Source organism: Drosophila pseudoobscura, chromosome X (genome assembly GCF_009870125.1).
Source record: "Drosophila pseudoobscura strain MV-25-SWS-2005 chromosome X, UCI_Dpse_MV25, whole genome shotgun sequence".
Lineage (NCBI taxonomy): Eukaryota > Metazoa > Arthropoda > Insecta > Diptera > Drosophilidae > Drosophila > Drosophila pseudoobscura.
Window position 1 is genome coordinate 13,005,561 of NC_046683.1, and position 20,414 is coordinate 13,025,974.

The window sequence follows — 20,414 nt, forward strand, 5'->3', positions numbered from 1 at the left end:
CTGCGCCTGCGCCTGCGCTGAGCATTGGCGCAGTTAGAAATTCGCACAACTTGCTCGTCTCCAACCATTTCCCGCATCGATTTCATCGAGAGATGGGGCCTCACACCCGTTCTACGACCGCGCCAGGAGCAACCGTTGAGCGGTGAAAACCTATCCACCGCTTCGCCCCCTCTTCTGCGCGATAGGTAATATCCATATACCAAAATTCTCTCTATATATTTATGCACTATCGAATATCGATTATTATACGTATATAAATCACAGAAATCCTGTGGAAACCCCAACTGAAACTCTTTAAAAATCTCTCAAAATATCTGTAGCGCTTAAAGAGCCTCTCACAGCCCTTGTTGATCTTTGAAATCTGTTCTGTTGTGCTGCTTTGTAAATTATTTTAAGCGTTGAACTCTTTAGGGCTGCGGACAGCTGAAGAGAGGGTTCCAAGGGAACCTCCAGGGAACCATGGGCCGTGGGCCTAGGATGCGGCAAGGGAGTGCGGCATGGAGTGACCCAATGCACTCTGCAGATACTCGTACAACGAAACCGTTCCGCGCACTTTTCATTTCCTGCCCAGGAGCAGGCGTCCTCATCAGATAATAATGATGGAGATGAAGCTGATGATGATGACACGAATGCTGCATTGCTCAATGCAGATGCACACTCAAACACAGGCATACGCATCCAGATACACACACACACACACACAAAACAGACACAGACCCACAGAGGGAAAGCCAAAGGAGGGCAATGCGGCGTATGCGCAATGTGACATTGACAGCTTCCCAAAAACAGCAACAGAAACAGAATCAGCAGCGCGTCAGTGGCAGTGGCAGCAAACAGAAGTGCCACCGCATCAATATCATTAACATGCCGCCACATCAGCCCCCCCACAGCACCCACAATCCACAATCGACTCTTCTCCCCGATGGAGACATAACAATATCCTTTGATGATATCCTGTAATCGTCTCAACGAATTGACATGAGTTTGACATTGATAATGATGCTGCCTATCGATGGGGAGACACACAACGAAGTGCGGTAGCTGCTTCAGAATGGCCGGGTAGCATTTTCCCTTTCCTTTGCCTACTTTTATTTTTCCTTCCCTTTGCTTTGGGGGACTGGCGGTGGAGTTCTATGAAGCTCCCGCAGCGCAGCATTGATGGGTTTCAATTGATGGCCGAGTTAATCGCTGACGCTGAATCCTTTGCCCTTGTCCTTATCCTTAAACCTGCCCCCGCCCCTGCCGCTGCCCCTGCCCCTAGCCTTACTTGCTACTGCTGTTGCTGATTGACGAGGCTTACACTTTCACTTTGCCATTTTACTCTCGGCCAAACAATTGCAACTTGACTTCTCTGACAGTGTTTGCTGCTTGCCGCTTGCTATTTGCTGTCATTGTTCTTGACTCTTGATCCCCGCTTGCTTGTGCTGCTGGTGCTGCTGCTGCTGTGGGTCCTGCTGCCTGCCAGTGCCAGTGCCAGTGCTAGTGCCACAGCTGGAACTGCTGGCAGCGACAAGGCGACAAGCGACGTCAACGTCAGGCAACAAAGCCATGAACAATGGACAGCGAACAGCAAGCACAATGAGCACACACACACACACACGTACACAAATGGACATAAACTCACACATATACATGCATACAAATACACACATACTCGCATATGCATTTGGCTTATGGGTCGGCCATTGTGTGTCTCGTTTACTGTCTGCTCTCTGCTCTCTGCACGCTTTTGTGTCGCTTTCACTCGCTTGACTTTTCCTCCTCCATTTTGTGTTTACATGCTTCATCTGCCCCCCGACTGCCCCGTGCCAGCCCTTACGTGTGCACTGCATTAAAATTAAAACCACACAAAAAATAAGGGATAGAGGGATGGCCATTAAATGGTTTTTGGGGCAACCTAACAAATTGAACGGAGATTACTTTGATTGGGACCGAGCGTAACAATCGATTCGAGCTCCTGTATTCCTATGGGGGACCTGCGGCCGAAATGTATTCGATTGTTGGAACAAATTTAAGTCTATTTCTGGTGCTGGTCAGTGACAATGGTCGTGACAATGGCCGTGGGGTTCGGCGATGGGATTAGAGTGGGCTTCGGCTCGCAATCGATTCGATTGCATTCATCAGAGCCCACACATTGATAATTTGTGTAATGCATTCGATGCCGAGCCGAATGGCTGCCGAACAGTTTCAGTTCAGGAAGAGCTACGACTATTCAATGGAAGTCGATTGTCGTTACAATTGAATGAAGTGAAAGAATGAAGGACGTTGGAGGGTGGTTGATGGAGAACATACTGCTTTTGAGCAACCATTTAAATCAAGTATCGCTAGATGTACAGTAGATCATAGTTTTCAGTATTCCCGAGCGACAGCTCAATAGTACAGCCAATTCTTTGGCTATCGATCAGTATCGATAAGTAGTCGTCGATCGTTTCGATAGCCACGCTGTTCGTTATCCTTTCTCCATGGGTATCGATCAATGAATAGCATTTGAGGTACGCTCTTATTACAGACATTTCCGTGCCCACCAGCACATCCCGCACCCCGCGACACATCTACCATCTAGCAGCCACTTCTTTGGCGCACTTGAGACATTCGAGAAAGTTTCACCTTTGGCGAAGTTTTTAAATTGCGCGCTTAACAAGTTTCCCCCATTAGACCATGCCCCCCGTCGCCTCCATCTGCTTACGTGCTGTGTTTGGCTTTATCCTTAGTTTTCTTCCATTTCGGATAATAAACGACTCAAAGTTTCAAATAGCGGAACATGCTTAAAATGCCTGACGTGCACACAATCAGTCTCCTCAGCCATTCATTCATTCAGCCCTTTGGCCCTCAACCCCCACTTCAATGCTCCTTTGCCACCTTTGCCGCCGTTGCCACCTTTTCCCAGTCAGCAGCAACGCCACTGCAAACAGAGCCCCCGAACGGGGGGCACAAATGGAACACAACAGCAACGGCAGCAACGTTCTTTATCCATGGGTTGCATGTTGGGCTCTGCACCCGTGAAATGGTTGCCAAAAATAAAAACACCAAAACAGAACGCATCAAACAAGAATGAAAACGAAAAGCAAAAACTACACAAAAAATAAGGCAGCAGCAGAAACACGGAAAACAACAAAATAAAACAAAGCGAAAACCCACACAAATTGTGCACGCAACTGGCCAAGGTCAGGCGGGGCAGTCCGTCCGTCCGGCCGTCCGTCCGTCCGTCCGTCAGTCGTGGCCAGGTGCCTGCTGCCTGGTGTCCCGGCTCTGGGTCCGACTTGGGGGCCCCGGGCCAGGCCAACGATTTGCATAACTCGACTCCGCTGCTCTGACCGTGAGGCCCTTTTGCCTTTTGCCTTTCCCGATCTCCGTCTGACGATTGATTGCATCGGATCCGACACCGAATCAGAGCCGTGGAATCCGTTTCAGCTCTGCGGAAAGTGTGAAATGCAAATCCCCAAAGGAGGGCAGAGGCAGCGGCAGCGGCATGGGCATGCACACCTTTTCGATTCATTCATTCATACTCGTATTCACAACTTTTGCCATTCGAATGCCGTTTGTGACGTCAGCGCGAAATGAGTTTCGCTCTCACCTTGCACTGCTTACATTTCCTGCCATATCCAGGTACGAATATATCCACGTATCCGTTGATGGAATCTTAGAAATGCAACTTTGGAATGGAATTTACTTTCAGAATACCTGCACTTTAAGCATATTTGCATACATTTTTGGGTGGGTAATGGTATTAGTTCTCAGCAAATGAAGTTCCTGTAGGATCTACGATTAAATTCTACATTAAAGACGTACCCGTATCTTAAATTGCAAGCACTCAATAGTGTGAGCCATTTCTTTGTCCTCCTGCTGCTTGGAATCCTTTGCCAGCTGCTGACTGGGTCTGTTGATTAACTTGAAGATGCCACACAGTTGCAAGCACATACTCGCACGAGAATGCATCATAGGCATATGCCAGCTTGCATAAGCAGGCAGTCGATGAGGGGCGACTGAGTGACTGAGTGACTGAGCCACTGAGCCACTGAGCGACTGAGTGAGTGTTCATCAGTTCAAGGCTCTCTTCGGCTTCCTTTGTGTCCCTCGAGTGTGTGTGTGTGTGAGTGTGAGTGTGCCTTAAATTCCTTTCTCCATTAATTCATAAAATTCAGCAGATGATGACGATGATGCTGCTAAAAATAGTCCGAATGACTGGGTGAGGAGGCATGGGGCATGAGGCATGCTTTCTGTCGTTGCCTTGACCGGCATCCACCATCCGCACAGACAGAGAAGACAGAAAAAGAGCTGCACACACACACACACAAACACACACAAACAGACACTCACAGAGACGTCGAGTATCCTAGGACCCAGATCTCTTGGCAAGGCGATTTACGCTTTGATTTTCGGCTTTGCCATTGCATTGAACTTCAGTCTCTACAACTTGCACTCCACGTTGCAGTGGCAGGCTTCTGCTTTCGGCTTATGCAACATCCACAGCGGCACCTGCCGCACCGCATGCGGAAGTGCACACACAGACACAGACGCACACCAGTACATATGTACTGGAGTGTTGTAAATAGGTCGCTGCACCAGCGACTCATCGCAGCGCATCGCATCGACTGGCGGCGGCATGTGGAGAGGAGGCGACAATGACGTCACAGCCGCATCAGGCATCAGCAATTGCCAAAGTGCCGTGCCGCTGACCTATATAAAGCGAGAGAGAAAGAGGACGGAAAAGAGAGATTAAGATAGGGATAGAGGGGGACGGCCAGAGGAATGGGAAGTGGCAAGGGAGGGGAAGCGAAGCAAAGGGAAGGAGCCAAAGCCAGAGAGTAAAAGTATGAATAAAATCCTGACTGACATTTACACACACACACACATAGATACACAACATAGTTGCACGTGTGTGCAGATGGCATACGGCCCTCCCTCACACAGGTGCATAAAGAGGCCAAAGAGTAAAATAAATATACAAACACACACACACACACACACAGTAATACAGTAATACACCTTTGCCAAATTGTTTGTTGACATTCGCAAAGAACGAACTCTGACCGACTTTACCTGATGCCGGCCATTTGAACTCTCTATCTGTGTCCCCCTCTCTCTCTCTCTCTCTCTCTATCGCTTTGAGTGGCTGCCACATGCCACTTCTGACACTAGGCTGAGGCACTTACTGCCCGCAGTGCATCGCCATGTTTCGATTGGCCAACTTAAGCATTAGCTGGCAATAGCACTAGCATTCCTCGTACATCTCTCTATGCATACTCGTATATCAAATATTCCCTGTGTATCGCGTTGCAATCAAATGGCACTGGATCACGAAAATCATCAAAGCCTTAGCTATACATTTGTATAACGTAGTATAATGGGACTCGGGCATATGATGTTTTTAGATTCATAGGATTATAGCCCACAGATGATATATTTACGAACTTCTGATCCCACCGGAAAGAGCCACACGATATAATCGTATGTACATTGTAAAAGGAAAAGGCGATTCCGATTCCATGTTTATGTATTCGTTCCCCCTTGTGCCTCCTTTTGCCGGACATCTGCCAGAGAGCAGTTTCGACTGTACCGAATACGAGTACATTCCGTATCCATGAGAGCAGAAAAGCAGGGAGGCGAATCGAAGGAAGAAGTGGAGGCAGCGACAGAGGCCGAGGTAGAAAATTGTATTTTGACAAACAATTTGTACGAGAATGCACTTTGCCCATCGCTCCTTCTAGCCATAACTATGCCCCATACCCATGCCCATACCCATGCCCATACCCATGCCCGTCTCTCCCTCTCTTCCCGTCCATATGTTAACCCCTGACAGACCAAAGAGTGGGTGTAGCGACTGCCTGTCGTGCACTTACACGCTTAATTAAATGCCACGGCACGGCGCCAAATACTCAGGCATGTAGCACAGGCAACAGCAATCCTTGCCATACTCGTGCCTGTGCCTCTGCCTGTGCCTCTGCCTGACTAAGGGTCTGGCTGTGGGTCCGCTTCTGGGCCCCGGAAAATTGCCAGCAGCAACCGCAGCAACAATTGCACATTGTCAGCAACATCAGCGATAAAGGACAACCAGAGACGGGGAGTGCAGGGCGCAGGTTGCAGGTTGTAGGTTGCAGGCAGACAGGAGAGGAGGCACGAAGCACGAGGATGGGCACACTGCCAGCTGGGGGGCGGAACTGTTCGTTTTTATATGGGAATGTAATACAATTCCAATTACAAGTGTAAACATAAGTATATTGCCAGCCCATCTCTAGCTCGTATCTCTGGGCCGGGACATGGACTCGGACATGGAAATGGAAATGGATATGGACTTCGTTGGCCAGGTTGGGATCATGCTGGACTGGTGGTGCTGGCAACGACCACTTTGAGTGCGGAGCGCAGTGAATTTAATTTGAGAATTTGAAGCTTAACCACCTCTTGGCCAGGCCAGGCCGTACGATAGCCCGATACCCCGATACCCCGACACCCCGACACCCCGTGTGGCTGTGGCTGTGGCTGTGCTGTGTCTGGGCTCTTGGCCAAATATCGTTAGTGGGGCATACGGCAATTGCAATTGCAATTGAAATCGAGAAGGAGAAAACCAAAACGAAAACAAATTCCCCGAACCGCTCGCAGGCCATCCATTATGCACCGCCATTGAATATTCAATCGGAGGCGAAGGCATCTGGAAATTGATTCGAGTCCGAAAAGTAATTAAAGACCAGGCCACTGGAGTGCTTTAAGATCGAATTGGCTGAATAATGGAGCAGCGATTTTAACTGCATAACATAAATGCGCAATAATCTATCAATATCTATCTCTATATCTGATTTATCATATATATATATCGTGCCTAATGTGCATCCCTTTCTACTTGAACTCTTTTGCAGGTCTTTGCCCAAATTGAGCAGTCAAGACGAAGAAGGGGGGGCTGGTCATGGCTTTGGTGGCGGACCGCAACACTTTGAACCCATTCCTCACGATCATGATTTCTGCGAGAGAGTCGTTATAAATGTGAGTAGAGTCCAGCCCTAAAGCAGCAACCACCATTCACCATTCATCCCATTCGAATATCGATTAACCTCTTGCGTCTGGCATCTTATGTACATCCTCACATCAAATACTTATAGGTAAGCGGGCTGAGGTTTGAGACACAACTACGTACGCTTAACCAATTCCCGGACACGCTGCTCGGGGATCCGGCTCGGAGATTACGGTACTTTGACCCGCTTAGAAATGAATATTTTTTTGACCGTAGTCGACCGAGCTTCGATGCGATTTTATACTATTATCAGAGTGGTAAGCATTCGATCCGTTTTCCTGCCTATCCCGTCTATTTCTTCTATGGAACATTCTGCTAATCTCTCTCTCTCTCTCCTTCTATCTCTCTATCTGCCTCTTCCTGCCTATCTATCCAACTGTTGATCTATCTATATCTCGGTCTGTCTGTCTCGTCTAACCCACACCGAACCCCGCACCGAACAATCCTTTCACACAATCCCTGCCACACGCACATCCTTTATCCTATATCCTATATACTCGTACTACCATCCACAGGTGGCCGACTACGGAGACCGGTCAATGTCCCTTTAGACGTATTTAGTGAAGAAATAAAATTTTATGAATTAGGTGATCAAGCAATTAATAAATTCAGGTAAGCCAAAGTCCCAAGCCACAAGAAAACTGCACCCCCAACCCCAAAAATACTAATCCAAAACGAAAATCGAAACCAGCAAGATAGAAATCAGATTTTGGTGGCACGGCAACTTAATTGAATCAGTGTAATGAAGCATGCAACACGGCAACCAGAACAGAGTGGGGCAACATCAACCACCGCAAAAGGCACGGGGACAAGACAGTCATTTGTCCTTCACAATGTAGATATAGTCATAGATATAGAGACGGAAATCGAATCCCAATATATTCTTCAAGATTGTGCCAAAAGCAATAGAGACAATAGACAAAGTAGCAAAAGAATTATCAAACCCGAACGAAACCAAAGCCAACGGCAAGATGAATATTAATCCCTTGACCGCCAGCCTACAATTTTGTGGATACGACATGCGGGCAATGTGGCCGGGTCCGCGGAGGCGAGGCAACCGAGGACGATTAGCCAGCAAAGCGAGGACCCATAGACAGAAGGATAAACTTCAATTTAAGCTCTACTTTCAAGCCAATTTTTCTCAATTTAATGCCAACGCCTCGAAGCTTAGCGGAGATACAAAGTTTGTGCCCTTCCGCCAAGCCAGTCGAGAGTTCAGTTCAGTCAGCATTTTTTGCCTTTTAAGCTTGTTTTCTGTTGCGTTTCGATTGGCCTGTTTCCTGCTGCCAAATCCCAAAGAATGCCAAACAAAAATTATAAACGATTGCCACACCAAAACCTAAACAAACACACACATACACTTACAGTACAGTAGAACAGAGGGAGAAAGTAACTGAATGCCGACTAATGGGGGGGATGATCACATGTCTTTATCTTTTTTGCAGAGAGGATGAAGGCTTTATTAAAGAGGAAGAAAGACCATTACCGGATAATGAGAAACAAAGAAAAGTCTGGCTGCTCTTCGAGTATCCAGAGAGTTCACAAGCCGCCAGAGTTGTAGCCATAATTAGTGTATTTGTTATATTGCTATCAATTGTTATATTTTGTCTAGAAACATTACCCGAATTTAAGCATTACAAGGTGCGTACTCCGTCTACATATGTACATCTGAGCGATCTACTGATCTCCCGATCCACTATCCCCATGCACACGCCCTTTATATCACTCTCTGTGTCTCTCTCTCCCTCTAGGTGTTCAATACAACAACAAATGGCACAAAAATCGAGGAAGACGAGGTGCCTGACATCACAGATCCTTTCTTCCTTATAGAAACGTTATGTATTATTTGGTTTACATTTGAACTAACTGTCAGGTAGGCGAAACCACTTCCGCAACTCAAATCAACTCCACTCCACTCCATACTCGTACTCGTACTCGTACTCGTACTCGTATTCGTACTCGTACTCGTATGCATATGTACTATAGCATAAGCTAAGCGAACGAAAGAGATATAGAAGTACTAGTAGCACTAGAATACCGATATCTCTCTCTCTCTCTCTCTGTCTCTCCATCTATCCCTATCTCTATCTATACATACATATATTTAACTAGATCTCGCTTATGTATATATACGAATATTGATTGAATTTTGTTTTCTTTCTTCTGTTCTCTTCTCTTATACGTATACGCATTCGTTCATTTATGGTTTCCACATTTATGATTTTGATGCCCTCAAACTATCCATCTCTCTCTTACGTCTCTTATTCTCTCTCTTTCTTTCTCCTCTCTCTCGCTGTCGCTGTCGCTCTCTGTGTGTGAATCTTTAAACCAAACCAATCGCTGGTCGTTGTATCGATTATTGTGTGTGTTCAGGTTCCTCGCATGTCCGAACAAATTAAATTTCTGCAGGGATGTCATGAATGTTATCGACATAATCGCCATCATTCCGTACTTTATAACACTAGCGACTGTCGTTGCCGAAGAGGAGGATACGTTAAATCTTCCAAAAGCGCCAGTCAGTCCACAGGTATGAGATTCTGTTTGCCCAATACTCTCTTCTCTTCACTCACCTACACACACCGACACACTACACATTGCACATACAAATACACATACATATATATCAAGCACACACGCAGACATACAGTATTTTAGTGTTGCCATCATCGTTTATGAGTTGCCTGACATGCTCAAGGGTTGCCTGCCCCCGCCCTTGAGCCCACAACAAAGTCATCCCTTATTTTTCTCTAACATATCGCAACACCGATCGATTACACTGCTTTCACACCACACACTTATCGATAACATTCTGTGAGGTTATGTTCATTGTTGTGTATCCCCCCATCACCGTATCCCTAATACAATACTAACACAGACGACACTTATACAAAGAACCACGTGCCACACACACATCGATCTATGTAAATGATTATCCAACCATCCGTATACACACTCACACACACATCCAACCCACCACACACAAACACACACACACAAACACCTACTAAACGTACATATATACTCGTATATGTGTTCATATGAATGTATGCCACCTACTATAAATATATATATATATATATTTCGATAAAATTTTTAGGACAAGTCATCGAATCAGGCTATGTCCTTGGCAATATTACGAGTGATACGATTAGTTCGAGTATTTCGAATATTTAAGTTATCTAGGCATTCGAAGGGTTTACAAATATTAGGACGAACTCTGAAAGCCTCAATGCGGGAATTAGGTTTACTTATATTTTTCTTATTTATAGGTAAGTTCCAAACAGCAAAAACGAAAAAAAAAAACAAAAAGAAAAACCAAAAAAAAAACAAAACAAAAAAAATCAAAACTTTGTTATCGATTTACAAGAATTATTCAAACTGCAAAAAAAAAGAAAAATACTGCAAAACGACTGCGACCATCCAACATAGCACAGACAGACTCCACCCCCGCGCCCACTTTCTCTTTAAATGTATATTTCCCTACCGCCCCACCTCGCTCTCTCTTTGTCCATCAACCTCACTGTCTCTCTGTCTTATTGTCCCCATACACACATACTCGTACATCTATCCAAAAGTTCTGAGAATCGATAATTAAAACAACCACAAAAGATACATATACATATAGTCTATCTCCACGAGAGATCTATCTGCGACGCGAGCGTAAGCCAGCACATTTATGTTAACTGCTCATCACGATCCCCCAAAAACCACAATGCCACAATACCCCCACCAACACTTACCGCTAACCCTTACAACACCACATCGGCCAAAGAAATACCTAGGAAAAAACGGCAATAACTCAGACAAACAACAGCAAAAACAAAACACAAAAAAATATATTGAATATAATACTGTGTTGCTTTTTAAGAACTTATCATTTCCGATATTTGATTTGCCACCAACACAAAACTAAACTCTCGATTAGAAAATACGATTAGTAGAACCAGAACGTAAGACTAAGGTATCTTTCCGCCTGGGCAGCAGGCCAAGCAATTAGATAGGCATACTTTCAATCCCAATTCCCCCCTAGCAACCCCTTCGTCCCCAACTCCTACTCTGAACCCACCGAATCACCCCAGACCCCAGACCCAGAACCTTCCCCAACAACGAACACACATACTTAAAAGATTCTCAACGATAGAGATTAGACATAAAACATCAAGCTAAACTAAAGTAATACTAAAGTAAAGTAAACTAGACTTACTATATATAGTCGAACACACTCATACACACACACACACACAGATAAAAACACTCACAGATACACACATGAATACACAGAGACACGAGCTACAATAAACTAGAGGAAGCGAAGAGCAGCCTAGAGGCCCGTAGAGCCCGTGTATAGCTCACCCATTACGTATCTCTAACTTATTTATTGTCGTCTTAAAACTAGAACTAAGTACATACCTAGGTCAACTACAAGTGATACTTAGCCATCTCTTTAATCCCAGCCAGACCAGCTCAATGCTCCTCCCCTTGCACACACACGCGCGCTTGAAGATATCCGGACGTACATATGTACCTGCGAGTATCTCCCCGTATGTCCATGGGATATGTTCCAAACTCTGAAAACTTCAGATGAAGATCTTAGCGAATGTGTGCGTGTGTGTGCATCGAGTAACTATCGTTCAAGTTGAATATGTTCTTGAGTTGAGTTCCCGATTTTTTAGTTTTCGTTCTGTATTTGAATTTTAGTTTTATTTTGTGGCTCTAGCGATAACCAGCAGCAATGTCAATGTACTCGAATTTTAGTCTATTACTCCTGATATACTCTGACAAAGTGCGAAAGGCAAATGTAGTGCGCAATGAAGTCGAAATCGAAATAGATACTGAGCGGAACGCATAGCCGCTAGATCGAATCCTTTCGCTGTGCCCACAATGCCGCGCTCAAGTCGTTGGCAATTTTAAGGACCTCACGTAATTTGCAAGCAGATTGAAGTTGTCTGCCTCCCGTCTTCACCTTTCTATGGCTGTGTATAGCTTTCTTTCTTCAACCCAAACCTCTCCTCTCCTTTCCTTAAAACTTCCCTCTCCCTTTCAACTTCTGCCTGCATCTTCAGCTCTCCTTTACTTCGGTTGCCTGTTAAACTGCGTTGAAAATACCTTAAAATTGGCATACTTCTTGGCGTTCAAGCTGTCCAACCCAACAAAGAGTAGAGTGTTTATCAAGATCATTGATCGTTGACGGATCACTCAAGCAAATAGAAACGAAGAGAAGATGATATGAAAACCATCTCTATCGAATAAATTATATATATTTTGTATTGTTGTTCATGTTCGCTGTCCACCAATAAAAGTTGTTTGTAATTCGTAAATCGTAAACCGTAAACCGTAATCAGTAATCCGTAATCCGTAAACCGTACTCATCATCAACGTTGTCGTTTCGATGTCCATGTCCACAGACTGTGCCGTGGTTGACTTCTTTTGCTTTTAGTTGATAGTCTCTAGCTTCTAGTTGATAGTTCCTAATTTCTATTTGGTAATTTCCATAGTTTATAGTTTGTTGTTGTATCTGTTGAGCGATTAACGTATTAACTAACCATAACTAAGTATCAGACGAGTATGTCTAATCTCTAGTGTACCATATCTAAACCGACATATGCATAAACATATCAATACCAATAAATATATCGTTGTCTATACGAACTGTGAACATATACATATCTATGTATGTATATATATATATATGTATGTATATACAATATATAATGTATCAACCAATTCAATTGAGTTCTTTGTTCTGTTTCTGTTTTTCGTTGTCTGTTATCTGTTGTCTATTTTCTGTTCCGTTCCGTTATGTCTCTATGGGCGAAGGTCCATCTCTAATACAGCCACCTATACGCTGTAGTTAATCGATAATCGGGCCACAATCTGTGATACATAGGAACTGATTATACATACAATGTACTATACTCTTAATATCCGCAAATATACAGATATTTCCTATAGACATTATTGTTCAATGGTTGCTTTCAATTATTTATGTACCTTCAGTTCTCGTATCATTTGTCTTGCCGTAGTTTAGTCTAAACATACTTATACTTACATATATATGCATATAGTCGTGCATCGATCTATTGATATATATATACACATATATACGTATATGATCAATTACTACCGATATGCCAATAAACTAATTATGAATATTGTATTGTACAGAGTACTTAGCTAGCTCCATGTATCCATTTAACTCTAATCAAACCAAGCCAACTCTCAAACCTAATATATAAATACTACAAACATAGATAATCTTCTGTAAAGATAGTTGCCACCGATCAAGTAGCATTACTAACCACACTCACACACACACACACACATACACCCTGTATCTCTCTCTCTCTTTATCTCTATCTCAAACACACATACACACACACAAGATGTTTGTGGCCTAAAAGTAGGCTATAAGCAGTTTTACCCACTGACACTTCGGTCATTGCCGAAGTTGTGAGCTTTTTCTTTCGATTTTTGTGATATTTTGCAAACATTATATGTTACACTCACACATACACCCACACCCACAGCCATACAGTTACACAAACATACAAATAATACTTACTAATACAGAAATGCCATGCCAAGAACTATCCTAAATCGTTTATTCTACACAAAAACAGAAATGAAATGAAATAAAATAAAATTCCAGTTGCAGTTATTTCTTCATACCTTTTTGTTCCACCTTATCGAATATATAGTTTTCTTTTAATGCACCAGATTTCAATTCAAAAATAACAACAAAAAATAATCATTTACTAACCTATAGCATAGTCTTATGTATATCTTGTAGTTGTTTTAAAAAGAAAATAAACGAATTCCTTGAAAAAGGAGAAAGCACAGGCCACACACTAAATACAAATAATACAATATCTGTGACGGCAATGGTCAGACCCATCCTCCTGTGAGGCCCTCCCTTTCCCAACAGATTCCCAAGCAGAAACGCACAAACTCTAACGATTGTATACTAACGATTGATTAATGATTGATCTCTATTTGACTCGCCCTGAATGAATTGATTGATCGCAGGCGTGGTCCTGTTTTCGTCGGCGGTCTATTTCGCGGAGGCTGGCAGCGACAATTCGTTTTTCAAGTCCATACCGGACGGCTTCTGGTGGGCTGTGGTGACCATGACTACGGTGGGATATGGTGATATGAGGTACAGCCTATGTTTAAACTCCACACGTTCCAATCCAATCCATAATTGTGCTGCTCTGCCATTGCCATGGGCACGTGGTGTGTGCTCACTCACAAGCTAATCTCGATCTAAACCTGCTCCTAATCTTTCTCTATCTACTATACATAAGTACTCTCTCTCTCTCTCTCTCTCTGTCTATCTCTTTAATCTGTTTGTCTGAGTGTTTGTAATGCAAGTCTGTCTCTAACCCTGCTATCAATCTTTTTTCTCTCTTTCTGAAGCTGTATATGTCTTAATGTTTTGCTTTTGTCACCAAATGTACATACTATATTGTATGGAAGGGCGTCGAGTACTCAGATTTGAGGGGCTCTATTACCAAGGCGCTCCACTGTTCTCTCACCCAGCGCTGTACAGTTGTTCCTCTGTATATTGAACGATGTGATTAAGCCCTTCTTAGATGTTGTACTGTGTGATCGCTCGCTTTTATCCTATTCCACTCCACATAGCCCTCCACTTTGTACATAAATCTTCAATACATATATGCATATACGTCCCGTCCCTCATTTTCATTTCATTTCACATCTCAGTTCCGTTCATTCCTTTATGTTTTTTTCCAATCCCATCCCTACCAAATGTTTGGCATGGTGTCTGTCAAACTCTTTCATTCAGTTTTTCGTTCTTCACTCGTCTTTAGTCTTTCGTATTTTACCATGTGTGTTTCTCCCCTCACAACCAGCCAACAATGGAAGAGTCTGAATTAATTTGTATGCCAATTTGGTCCATTGTCTGTCCTGTCGGCATTTCTTCTACCACAAATACTCCTGTATATCACCATATTTCGGGGCCCCCATTGCATTCCAGTGAGAACAATGAGAAGCTCACCAGAACACGCTTCGTAGCTTTGAATTTCTGCTTGGGAATTCCGTCGGATTGGGGATTGCTGTAAATCGCAAATCCTCAATGGATTGTTCACTGGTCCCAACTGGAAAGCACTCTTTTTGTTAACCGAAGACAAAACTGCGAAACAGCGAAACCAAAGCAGAGCCAGGGCTACCCACTTGTCTTGCGGCCGCAGCCGAAGAAGCCCTGGCCGCAGACAACAAGAAACAGAAAGAATGTAACACAAATGAGCCTCACACCAAAAAAGAAAATAAGAAACAGAAAAACACACCGAACTCGGACGAGCTTCTGACGGAAGAGACCCCTGACTTCTACCCACAACGGACACACTCGAAAATCTCAAAAAAAAAAAAAACTCTTTGGTTAAATGTTTATTTTCAAAAAAAAAATAAAAAAAAAATATAAAAAAATGCAAAAAAAACATAGCAAACAAAAATAAGTATATAATACCAATGCAAAGCAATATTTCTCCCATCAATTTTTTTAGGCGTCGTACTCTTCTCATCGGCGGTTTATTTTGCGGAAGCTGGAAGCGAAAATTCCTTCTTCAAGTCCATACCCGATGCATTTTGGTGGGCGGTCGTCACCATGACCACCGTTGGATATGGTGACATGACGTATGCAAATCTATACAATTCTAACTCTTATGATTACCTTTACGATAACTCCAGTTATGATTATGATTTTGATATCGCTTTAGTTTTCCGTTTCCGTTTCGTGTTGTTCCCGTTCCCGTTCCAGTTCCAATTCCAGTTCCTATTACCGTTCCTTTCGTTCCTGCCAGGGGCGTGTCGCCGCTCTGGCGGTGCTCCGCCTCCCACTGCCACTGTTTCTGCCTCTGTATTCTGTACTAATTTTCGCCTACCGCTGTTTCGTTATTTATGACTAACCCCCATCCCGATCTCTAATCCCCCGAGCCTAAGCCTAAGTCCTACCCACCACCACTAACTACTGCCACTTTGATATACGAAAAATACCGAATACGTATTGAGATTAACTGTATATTGCTAACCCCTATATGGTTTTGTAATTCCCGATTATAATACGCAAAAAACCCTAACCTAACTGTTGCTATCTCTTACTTTGACTCGCTGAGCTGTTTGTTTGTATTCTGTATTCTGTATTTGTATTTGTCTATGACAAGTTCTATTTGCCTTTGTATTTGTATTTGTCTCTGTATTTGTATTCGTCTTTGTCTTTGTCTAACCAATTGCGTTCCATTCCGATTTGTTTCGTTTCGTTTCATATTTTTCCTTTGGCTCATTTGCGTTCCTGTCTCAATTCCCATTTAGTTTCAATTTTAGTTGAGCATTAGTTTCACTTGCAGGGCTCTTTTTGTCCCTCTCCCTCTATCTGTCTCTCTCATATTAATCGATTATATTAAAGCCCTACGTTACGATCATGGTCGAAGCGGTTGCCATTTGGCCGCCGCCTTCCCATGAAGCTATTCTGTTCTTAATTTGCCTTTATGTTAATTATTTTATTATCACAAATATTAGTGTAACCGTTGTGTCGTTGTTTAGTTTTCACCTAAGAAAAACCAAAAGAAAATATTGATAAATGTATGAAAATACTAAAGAAAATACTGGAAAATATCAAAAATATACCAAATTAAATCCCTTAAGCTCTAAGCTCTCCTCACTCACTGAGCATTGTACAGTGAAGTGTACAGTGCATTCCCATCCATCCATTCTCATCATCATCATCGAAACTAAACACTGGCGTTCCTCGATTTGGGGCACGCACACACACACACACAGACAGCCGCCAGATGGCTGTAAGGATAACGGTAACTTCATTTACTGCTGGAAAACAGTTAATCGAGTTTTGTTCACACCAACACCACCGACAAATAAAAAGTTTATACAGAAAAGGAACAGAATAGTAGGAGGGAAAGACGAGCATGCTGCATGGACCCAATATTTGCCACGTACACCAATACACACAAATATACAGACACCTTCTCACGACCATTCACACACACATACACACACCAACTCAAACACACTCAGACACACAGATACAAAAGTTATTTAGCTTTAGCTGCTGACAAAAAAAAGCCCAAAAGCCCAAGCCGCCTGCCAAATCGAATTACTCGAACTGCCAATGATCCCATCTCCCTCTCTATGCCCTCCCGAACCACTTGGTCCTTAGTCCTGTCCCCATCCATCCCGCATTCCCATCCCCATCGATTCCTGTGAGTAGTCTGTCAGAAAGGAAAAGTTTCTGTTACACACGCACCAACTTTAGTTCCAACTCTCTGTCGACGGTTTATGTCTGTCTAACTTCCACCGCCACCTGCTCCCCCACCCACAGGCACCTGAGTTTCTCGATCGCACTTGTGCAATAATTATATCTATATAAGCACACAAAACACACACACCTCTAGCACTAACACTACCAAAGCTACAGCTACAGCTACAGCTACAGCAACAACAAGAACAGCTCAGCTGCTGCTTTAACTTCAAAGAGCAAAAAACCAATATCCAATCCAATGCGCTACTCCACTCCACGTTCCACGTTCCAAGTTCTAAGTGTTGTGCCATTTTTCGAGTACTTTTTTGGTTTGATCGTTCTCTAGAATAATGCCTACTTACTCGTATATCCTGTATAAACAAACCTACCGTACCGTACTACCCATATATCTATATATTTGCCCAAATTTGAATCTCTCTATATCTCCCCATATACCTACCTCATATACGTATACTATATATTTATACAAATATCCATATCTATACCTATACCTATACCTATACCTATATCTATATAATGCGTAATGCTGTATGATTTTGCAATTGCAAATAGTATGACAAAAAAAAAGCAAAAAAAAAACCAAAATAATACCAGCGCAAAATGAATATTAAGAACAAACGAGAGTTTTACTTTACATTTCTTATATATTTGTATTTTCATTTTATTTATATCGTTCGTTCGTTAACATCGCTCGCTTCCATCCAAACAAACAAAATACCAAATTCAAAAATAAAAAAATACAACAACCAACTCCAAATTCTCAATTCAAATCAAATCAAATATAAATCAAAAACAACAAAAATTAAAAAAAAAAAAAATTGCCCAATAACGAACAAAAATATTGCACAAAAATCTCACAACAAAATACCAAATATCAACGATAACAATCGATAACAACAACGAAATGCAACCCCAAAACGACCGAAACCAAAATATATTATGTATATATGCATTCAACTTGTATCGTTTATCGTTTGACATACGATAACTGCAATCGATCGAATTCGAAATTGATATTGATATTGAAACCGAAACTGAAAATTGAAATTGAAACTGAAAATTGATTTTGAAACTGAATTCATGAAATACAGACCCGTCGGCGTTTGGGGCAAGATTGTGGGATCACTGTGTGCCATTGCTGGTGTGCTGACAATCGCACTGCCGGTGCCGGTTATCGTCAGTAATTTCAATTACTTCTATCACCGCGAAACGGACCAGGAGGAGATGCAGAGCCAGAACTTTAATCATGTCACTAGTTGTCCATATTTGCCAGGTACACTAGGTAAGTTCACCCCTCTGTGTGTGCACTCTCTCTGTGTGTGTCTCTCTGTTGTACTCGTAGCCTTGGGCTCGTGCCCATGGCCGTGCTCGTACTCGTTACTCGCTAATCGTTTGCGCATATACCACATGTCCGAAGGGATAACCCACCCCGCCCCCAACCCTCCCCACCAACAACCTACCAACCAACCACAACCCCACATACTACTCAAGTAGAGCAACCAACAAACAACAAAAAGAATGTGTAGAAAGAAACAAGAATTAGAAGCCCCGTGCCGAATAAAAATAGAAACATTTACGAAGAAAGAAACGAATTGTGGGTGGCAGCCCTGCCCTGCCCCTGCCCTGCCGCTTAGGCGCCAGCGATGGCCGGACAGGCTGCCGACTGTCGGCTGTCGGCTGCGTTTGCGACCCAGTGCCCAGTGCCCAGTGCTCAGTGAACGCAGGCGGCAACCCTGTCCATGGCAGAGGCAGCGGCTGAGGCAACCCTACAACCAACGTGTGCACGTACTGTGTGTTTTGTGTGTAAGGCAAGAACTACAACAAAAAACATTATTGTAATTGATGCATTACAACTGTATGTGTGATCTCCTCTTTCTCTCTTCTCTCTCTCTTCTTTTTGTTTCTCTCTTTATTCCGTCCAACAATTGTATGGAAAATTTGAATATCGAAACGTGATCTCCGAACAAATCCAAATCCAAACCAAACCATACCATACCATGCCATACCGATCCGAATCTTCCCGAACTGCTCCGCTCCGCTCCCGAATGCCGTGATCTCTTCTCCCATTATCCCGCCATCCCACCATCCCACCAACCCACTCACCACGCCTGCAAACGAAACCAATCACCACAACTCACGACACCCTCCTTCTCCCACAAACACACACACACAACCTTGTATGCCACCGCGTGCCGAAAACTGCGTGACAACACACTAAACAATTGACTACAAACTACCAAGTAGGTCAACACATGAAGAAATCGTCGTTGTCCGAGTCCTCATCGGATATGATGGATTTGGATGATGGTGTCGAGTCGACGCCGGGATTAACTGACACACATCCTGGACGTTGTGCAGCTCAGTTTATGGGTGACCAGCAGCAGCAGCAACAGCAGCAGCCAGCATCATCGACTTCGATGTCGATGTCGCTCGATAAGCAGCTCCAGCATCCCCTGCAGCAGTACCCACTGCAGCACCCACTACAGCAGCAGCCGTACCAGACGCAGACGCAGGCGCAACAGCAGCAGCATCAGCAGAACGGCTTCAAGCAGCAGTCCACAATAAGCACGAGCGCGGCGGCAACAACGAGTAGCGCCAGCGCCAGCGGCAGTGGCAGCGGGTCCACCACCCTCACCATGAGGCACAATAATGCCCTGGCCGTTAGTATCGAGACCGATGTTTGACTACTGGGTAAGTGTTGGTTAACTCGCTTTCGCACACTCCTCTCACTCTCTATCTGTCTCCCTCCCTCGCTCGCTCGATCGCTGCCCCTCTCTCTCTCACACTCATCCCAGCTCCATTCCCCTGTTCCCGACCCCATCACTATCTCCCACCTTCCATCTCCCTCACTCCCTCTCTCTCTTACTCTCCAGAGAGAGAGAGACTAAGAAGAGCCCCCAACTAAATCACTTCCACTTCACCTTCCTTGTGCACCTCTAAACAGTAGAACCTAACTAAGATAAAGTGTTGCAAAACGCCAAAAACAAATTCCAAAACGGATTGTGCGCACTGCCACAGATTCCAGAGACAAGAGACTAGATACTGGTGATTCCCTACAGTGGCAGTGCGGACAACCAATCAATTGAATTGAACTGAATTGAATTCCGATTTGATTAGAAC

General features: G+C 43.7%; 1 protein-coding gene across 16 annotated transcripts in view; it reads left to right on the forward strand.

Moving 5' to 3' along the window:
* Positions 1 to 20,414, forward strand: part of Sh (Potassium voltage-gated channel protein Shaker) — a 130,903-nt gene that overhangs the window by 106,782 nt on the left and 3,707 nt on the right. For 10 of the 16 annotated variants that reach the window (XM_033384390.1, XM_033384394.1, XM_033384392.1 and 7 more), the window contains 10 exons: positions 6,852 to 6,975; positions 7,092 to 7,260; positions 7,519 to 7,615; positions 8,449 to 8,644; positions 8,755 to 8,876; positions 9,377 to 9,530; positions 10,101 to 10,272; positions 15,526 to 15,655; positions 18,386 to 18,576; positions 19,536 to 19,985. In XM_033384390.1, coding sequence (XP_033240281.1) covers positions 6,852 to 6,975; positions 7,092 to 7,260; positions 7,519 to 7,615; positions 8,449 to 8,644; positions 8,755 to 8,876; positions 9,377 to 9,530; positions 10,101 to 10,272; positions 15,526 to 15,655; positions 18,386 to 18,576; positions 19,536 to 19,978 — 1,798 coding nt within the window. In that variant the 3' untranslated portion in view covers positions 19,979 to 19,985. Of the gene's footprint in view, positions 1 to 6,851; positions 6,976 to 7,091; positions 7,261 to 7,518; positions 7,616 to 8,448; positions 8,645 to 8,754; positions 8,877 to 9,376; positions 9,537 to 10,100; positions 10,273 to 15,525; positions 15,656 to 18,385; positions 18,577 to 19,535; positions 19,986 to 20,414 lie in introns of those variants that run through there. The other 6 variants (XM_033384391.1, XM_015186215.2, XM_033384386.1 and 3 more) reach the window with 2 other exon arrangements.